This window comes from Epinephelus lanceolatus, chromosome 22 (genome assembly GCF_041903045.1).
Source record: "Epinephelus lanceolatus isolate andai-2023 chromosome 22, ASM4190304v1, whole genome shotgun sequence".
NCBI classification, from domain to species: Eukaryota; Metazoa; Chordata; class Actinopteri; order Perciformes; family Serranidae; genus Epinephelus; species Epinephelus lanceolatus.
In genome coordinates, this window is record NC_135755.1 from 1140116 (window position 1) to 1147707 (window position 7592).

At 45.1% G+C, this 7592-nt stretch overlaps 1 protein-coding gene across 3 annotated transcripts; it reads right to left on the reverse strand.

Annotated features, from left to right (window-relative positions):
* Positions 1-1234: 1234 nt before the first annotated feature.
* Positions 1235-7362, reverse strand: LOC117246196 (butyrophilin subfamily 2 member A1-like). 3 transcript variants are annotated; one of them, XM_078164185.1, is made up of 7 exons: positions 7207-7281; positions 5020-5302; positions 4768-4885; positions 4171-4512; positions 2892-3170; positions 2678-2797; positions 1235-2182 (listed from the first exon to the last, which is right to left on the reverse strand). In XM_078164185.1, the coding sequence occupies exons 3-7, from the start codon at positions 4874-4876 to the stop codon at positions 1614-1616; spliced, it is 1419 nt and encodes a 472-aa protein (XP_078020311.1). In that variant the 5' UTR covers positions 4877-4885; positions 5020-5302; positions 7207-7281; the 3' UTR covers positions 1235-1613. The 3 variants fall into 3 exon arrangements, with proteins under 3 accessions (XP_078020311.1, XP_033465869.2, XP_033465867.2); XM_033609978.2 differs by lacking the exon at positions 5020-5302 and having other exon boundaries at positions 1235-2173; positions 7207-7362; XM_033609976.2 differs by lacking the exon at positions 5020-5302 and having other exon boundaries at positions 7207-7362.
* Positions 7363-7592: the final 230 nt, after the last annotated feature.

Genomic DNA, 7592 nt, shown 5'->3' on the forward strand with positions numbered 1-7592 from the left:
AATCTGATCTCCATCTTAAATCAGATCAATGTTAGTGATATTTTCTCCAGATGATTTAATATAATCTGGACACTCATGGGCTGGAGCACCACCTCGTTCTAAAATGTGATTACATGCTGTAAAAAGTAATTCCTTCGATCAGCTGGCTAAATTTTTATTGTTTAGACACTGCTGTCAGTGCAGTATCCAGAGGTCCCATTGAAGTGCTTGAAGTAAAACATAACAGTAGCATAAAGTTAGCACGGCCTGTATGCTATTAAAATATCTAACAGTGAATTATATTTGAAAAAAAGTGCCTCATCATAACACTGAAACAGCCTCGTGCCTCATGCAGAAACTGTGTGTGTTTTCTGTCTCGTTCACAGAGACTCGATCAAGCCTGTCATGTTTACACACTTACACTTATCACTGAGGGACTTTCTCCACCTTTTAAGTGGCGGCTCTGCTGATGGCGCTGTGGCCAGTGGGACGACGTCACTGTGGGAACTGCCCACTCACATGTGAAGGTGAGTGGCAGAGTGAACACACAAAGGAGAATAGTTGAGTTTAATGAATGACTTTGATCAAGGTCATAAAGCAGTAAATATACCATCATGCCTTGCAGCATTTGGCGTCATAGTCATAGTATCACAGTTAATGATAGTGTAGAAGGAGCATACGATCCTGTAAACGTCCTTTGTGTCTGTGTGTTTTATTGAGCTACATACTCCTGTCTGTCTGTCCGTCCTGTTTGAGACGATCAGAACAGCACAGTGAAGAGACACAAACTGCTGTGAACTATGACCAGCAGAGAAACTGTTGAAACACAGAGGTTTATCAGGACCAATATCAACATAACTCTGAGCAACACAATCAGGCGTGACAGCCCTCGTTAGCATTAACAAGCTACAAAGAGGGTTCCCTGTGGTGCGCCTGTCATGTCTGAACAGATATATGTTCTCCACAGTAATTATGATAAAGGTTTATTATTCATATTCTTTACAAACATCTTTAAAAAAGGAAATAATGATTAAAAAAACATACAAAAATATCTGCATTGGTCAAAAGTTAAACATCAGCGACTGCCAGAAAGTCTTGTTTACAGATTATTGGGACATGTTGGGAGGACTTTCAGCACATGGACTGATGAAGATCAGCAGTTTTCTAGTTTCATCTTTGAGCTGATCTCATCATCTTATCTGAAGGAAACACAACAGCACAGTAAACTGGGACAGAAGATCAAATCTGGGTAAGATTCAGTTTAAAATGTCTTTTAATTATATTGACTTTAACCCTTTATAAAAGAACAGATGGGTTATAAGAACTTTGACGCAGCACAAATCATTCTGGGTCATAATCACACATATTGTACAAAGTGTTAATGAAGAAAAGAGCTCGTCTGAATTTACAACAATTACACAAAGATAATATCAAAGCACAGTGTAATCAAAAACAGGCAACATGACGTGGTCTGTTACTGTTTGTTCAGTCACCTGACCTGGAACATGTGTTCAGACTGTAGCTGGAGGTGTTTGTAATAAGCAGGTAGACGCTTCAGGTGATGGTGAAGGACCTGAAAAGACGCCTCAGGTTCTCTACAACAAAGTGTGTTAACAGGAAGTAAAGTGAACCAATCATGATGGATCACTGGGTGCTGTATCTATCATTTCCTCTTCTCCCTCTGACTGAAGTTTCTTCTGAACCTCTTCTCTCCTTCTCTCTGTCACCTCCAGGTGTTTCATTATTTGCTCTTTATCTCGCTCTAGTTTTCCCTTCCTCTCTGACATTTCAATAATCATCTGCTCTGTTGTCTCCAGTAGTTTCTGTGTGTTCAGTGACAGTTCATCATGTTCTCTCTTTCTCCACTCCACAGCCTTTTGAGTCTTTAAACGCTTCTGCATTTTTACTCCTTTGTCAACTTTGGGGTTCTCCCTCAGTTTCTTCTCACACTCCACCATCTGCGCCTTGTCCTCCTGCAGCAGTGAGTTGAGTCCTTGTGTCTGGTTCTTCAGATCAGTCTTCTGCTTCGTCAGTTTTTCAACCATCTGTTTTACATGTTTCAGTTCTTCCTCAGTCTTCTGTAACTCCTCATCAAGTTTTGCCTTTGTGTTGTCCAGATATATGATAGTCTCCCTTCCTGTCATGGGCGTCTCTCTGTCTCCTTCTCCCACCATCAGATATTCTGTGTTGTGGTCTGTGGTTTCTGTGTGAACACAAGAGACGTGTGTTTAGTCTGAAGTTCAAACCTGTTTGGTTAATGCAGCGTTGCCCTACGCTGAAAACATGAAAACAGAGAAATACAGCAGTTCTCATTTGATGCTAGGGTTATTGGTGTAACCTTTATCAACAACAATGTGAAAAACACTCAGGTTTAATTTAAATGTGAAACTGGACATCAAAGCTACTCATGGTAAGAAAAGGCTTTTAAAGTGATGTTAGCTGTGGTGAAGCTGCAGCTGTTGAGTCTGAGGGACAGCGCAGCTCTGGACTCATCGGGACTTTCTGTTGTTAAAGGACGATGTTAAAGCGAGCTAATGCCCTCACTAACAAGTTTAGTGTTCCATACTGCAGTGGGTCACACTGAGGCTGAGATCACGTCAGGTGGTTTCAGCCCTTCACACCCACGATGAATGAAACAATGAAGGAGATGTGAGTAATTTGAAGTTTGGACAAAACGAAGAAGGAAATTGTGACTTGCCTTTTTTGTTTCGTCCCCATTTCATCACAACAATGACGACTGCAACAACAGGCACGATGGACACAACCAAGCAGATGATGATACGAGCAGCAGTGCTGGGCTCGAACATGAAGAGAGAAACTGAGAGTATAAAACACAGGACACATGAAACTAGACTTGAACTGTTGGATGAACTCAGTGGAAACATCAGTCACTCACACGTCATGTTTTCTACCTGGAAGATGAACAGTTGTCTCTGTGGTGTGGTTGATGTTCCTCTGCTGGACTCTACAGGTGAAGCTGTTGCCGTGTCTCTTCTCCACAGTCACTCTGCTGCTGACAGTATAGAGGTCATCAGGACCTCTGACTGTCTCTGGAGGTCCAGCAGAGACAAGGTTTCCCTCAACGTCCAGCCACAACACCTCAGGCTCTGGATACCAGCCTGCAGACTTACACACCAACAACACTCCGTTGCTGACTTTGGAAATCTCTACACCAGGTGAGGAGACAGAGCCTGATGGAGAGTAGAAATGTAAAAGATAAAGTTAGTCACAAGAATGAAGTGCGTCACACTGGTACCCTGACACATAGTCTGCCCAAATACCCTTTGGTCAGTCCAAGTACCCCTTTGGTTAGCCCGAATACCTTTCTAGTGGACCAAAATGCCTCTGTAATCATTTCAAATTCCTCCTGTCAGTTCAAGTGCTAGTCTAGAGGTGATCCAGGTGGCTCTGCATTTGGCACATGCCCTCCACTTGGCATAAGTGCCCCTGAGTCCACATGAACCCCCTGGTGGTTGGCCCATATACTCTTCTTGACAGCACAATAACCTTCTGGTTGGCCCTGATCGATCAAAAGGCCCTTCATGTCAACTCAGTTGGCTTCGTGCTCCTCTGCTCAGCACTAGTGCCCCTCTGGTTGAGCAAAATACCTTTCTTTAGGCATAAATGCCCCTGTGGTCATTCTAAGTACCCTATTGTCAGTGTTTGTGCTCATTAGGTCGGTCCAAATCTTCCTCTGGTCTCTTTTCTTGGCCCATTTACTCTGGTCAGCTACGGTGCCATTCTTACTGGTCTAAAACTCTTTCTGCTTGACCCAAATGCCCACATGGCTGATCCAGTGACTGCTGCTGTCAGTCCAAGTGATCAGCAGTCACTAATACACCTGTGGTCACTCCAAGCATCCTTACAGTTAGGACAAGTATTTTTCTGGTCAGCAGAGCTCCCTTTTGGGTCCACCTGAGTGCAAGTCTGGTTGGTGCACATGGTCCTGGAGTCAACCCACTTTGTTGAGCCTGGTTCCCTTCTGGTGCCCGTCTGGTTAACTCCTGTGTCTCTCTTTTTTGAGCTCAGGACATAATGAGAACTGAACCTGAACATGACCTCTTCTATGATCTTGTAAACAGTAGTGTGTGTGCGCAAATCTCTGCTGCCGGTATCACTATGTAATGCAGTTACACCTTTCATGGATCATTGTAGTTTTTTATAGTGCAGGACGCATTAATGCAAACTTACCAACAGTGAGCACGACCACAGATTCTGTGCCAGAATCGGGAACGAGGCATCTGTATGTCCCGGCATCAGAAAGTCTTACATTGGACAGTGTCAGTGAAACGTCTCCACACTTCAGTTTGTTGGTGGACAGTGATGTCCTCCCCGTGAACAGTTGATGCCCCTCCTGCACCAGCTCCTTACTGTCTCGCCTCAAATGGACAAATCTTGGTTCCAGGTCAGGTCTCGCCCACTCCACAGTCAGGTCGGTAGCATCCACGGCAGTTTCCAGGTGACATGGCAGAATGGTGTCGGCACCAACCATTGCCACCATTGCCTGAGACGTGCCGATCACCTGAGACTGACCTGAGGGACAAACAGGTCTGTTTGTGAAATCCTACTTTTACTGCTTTTTAAAGTTCTAAATAATATCAGTACAACAAAAGCTTATTTTCCACTTTCTTTATATCAGTCAGTCCTGACGGAGCAGCTCAGGTTTTGTCTTGTGTCTGTTTGTAGTGTTCTGGCGTCACAGTAGGGTTGTTTCTACTGTATGATATTTTATGGTATTGTGTCTAAACTCTGATAATGATTAACAATCTGTTGTTGTGTGTCATTTACCTCCACTGGAGTGTGTTAGCAGAAGGAAGATACAAGCTTGATACAAGACCAGTGCACCAAAGTCACTGAGCTGAGGTTTCAGGAGGAGTCTGTCCTTCATGTGAGTCATCTTGGAGTGCTGGAAATGAAAGTAGGTCAACTGTAAAGTATCTGACACCAGATCAACCTTAAATATCTCTTTGAGTGGAGACACTTTTTGTTTTTAAAGGGATAGTGCACCCAAAAATGTAAATTCAGCCATTATCTACTCACCCATATGCCGAGGGAGGCTCAGGTGAAGTTTTAGAGTCCTCACATCACTTGCAGAGATCCAAGGGGAGAGGAGGTAGCAACACAACTCCACCTAATGGAGGCTGACGGCGCCCCAGATTCAAACGTCCAAAAACACATAGGGCTCTAGTTTCGCAGACCGGGCGAGGCGGGGGCGCAGCGCACCTGCGCTTCACCAACTGGGTGTGGCCAGGCAGATTTTGCAAGTTTGGCACACCGTGCGCCTGGCGCAGCTACTGCTCTTTCCCATCTCCGTCCCTCCTACCTGCGCAAGTCAGAAAGAGGGAGGAGAGAAGGCGTGGAGTGGGTTTTACACGCATCACACCAATCAAATGAGCCCCTCTCCTCGCCCTTAAATGTGCCGTGCGAAGGCGTAATGAGAGTTTACTCAATTCGCCCTGGCAGAAGAGAGCAGCAGTGTCAGACAGCCAAACTTCTCCCAGGAGGAAACTGATGTTTTGGTCCGGGAGGTCCAAGCTCGCAGTGTCCGACTATACGGAACTGTGAGCAGACCTCCACGGGCTGATGATGCAAAGGTAGCCTGGGAGGAGGTCACCACAATTGTAAATCAATGTTGCGTTTCTCTCGTGCGCGCGCGCTCTCTCTTTCTCTCTCGCAGTTTCACTCTGTTTCTTTTCTTTTGACTTTTCTAAGATGACAGATGCTGAATATATACTCCCTATCTGATACTGTGGCTGTTTGTGGTTGGCTGAGAGGGATGTGAACTCATTAGTTTGCAGCTGTGTTAATCAAATCAGGTTGGGTTTCCATTACGCGTGCCAAACGTGCCAAACGGTGCCAATCCCCTTTGATCTGACATCAGATGTGACGGGACAGTCGATATAGAGATACATTTATGTGCTGATTGGAGATAGTTGCATTGAATAGTGTTTTTGTGGGTATTTATTGCATCGTTAATGTGCCTGATATTCTGGAAACCTGCCTGTGAGGTTTTGGTGACGTGTGCGCACTGCCCGCCGGTCAGCCAAACTTCGGCTTACACCGGCTGCACTCCGCCTGCGCTGACAGTAGACCTGGTTTCAGATGGCGAGCTTTTAGCGCACCTTCAGCAAAGCCTTTTGGCACGAAACTGTCACTGCGCCAAGCTGGATCTGTCGACACCTCCCCCTGCTGCGCCGCCACACCCATCTCAGCGCACCTCGGTCTGCCAAACTACCAAACTGAGCGCGCCTCGGGTTGCGCTGCTCGAAACTAGCTCTGTGCGGGGTTTGCCAACCTGCGCCACCCTGCGCTGCGCCGGGAAACTAGAGCCCATAATTGAAACCACAAAATATCTCCATACTGCTCGTCCGTAGTGACCCAAAGCTAATAGCAGAGTTCACATGACATTTTTCCAAACAACTTTTTATGTCGGGGCTTCAGGACACTTGGATCACTACGGACGAGCAGTATGGAGATATTTTGTGGTTTCAATTATGTGTTTTTGGACGTTTGAATCTGGGGCGCCGTCAGCCTCCATTAGGTGGAGTTGTGTTGCTACCTCCTCTCCCCTTGGATCTCTGCAAGTGATGTGAGGACTCTAAAACTTCACCTGAGCCTCCCTCAGCATATGGGTGAGTAGATAATGGCTGAATTTACATTTTTGGGTGCACTATCCCTTTAACTCCTTAAAGATGTGATCAGAGGTTGTATTAGTAACTCAAACATACAAAAGTTGAACGTTGCAGTTAAGACACGAGGAAAGAGTAAACTGATTTTCAAGAGGTTTAGTTTGTGAAAACAAAAAGTAAAGTGCTGTGATTTGTCTTTCGTGATTTATCCTCAAAGTGCTGAACCTGGAGTGACAGGGTGTTTCCAGTCGCCTCCCCCTCTCTGTGGAGTTCACCTCATAAAAAAACTGTTCCCACAGTGTCAGCGTTCAGAAAGGCCAAGTGTTATGTGTCATTGTGATTAATATTCATTCATGTGCTTTTATAAATAACATTTGCTCTCCGTATGTAGGTTTGTAATGTTTACAACAGCCTTATTTTCTGAGCGACTGATGGGTGCGACCGAACCCACCGATATGTATGACAAAAGACTGCAGACTGAAGACTGTAGTCTGACTTTCAGTCGAGACACAGGACAAACATAATAACGATAATGGCACAGTCAGATAAAATCACTAAATGAATCCATTAAAGTGTTACATGTTTAAATGCGACATACCTTGTGCGTGTTTCAGAGTCGCCTCGCCTCAGTGGAGAGCAGCCTGCACGGTCAAAGTCCAGAATAAAACAGTCTGAAATGAACTCACGGCTGCTATCAGCCCGCCCCCTCTGTAAATCTGTAACCTGTGTTTTGACTTTATTGTTTTTCTCCAGTATAACCAAAGCAGTGTGTCAGACTACACACACGATGTTCTACACCTGCAGCTTTATTGGATTCTTAGCCTGAAACACTGCGTTCTGTCACTGTGCTGAGCTCTTGTGTCCACACACTTGTTTTTGTTTTAGCAAGTGAGAAACAGAACGTGTGAAACTCAGTGTCGGTATCTGCGCCCAACCTTTAGACTACAGGTTGTAAAATCCAGCCAATCAAAGCAGCTTCTAATC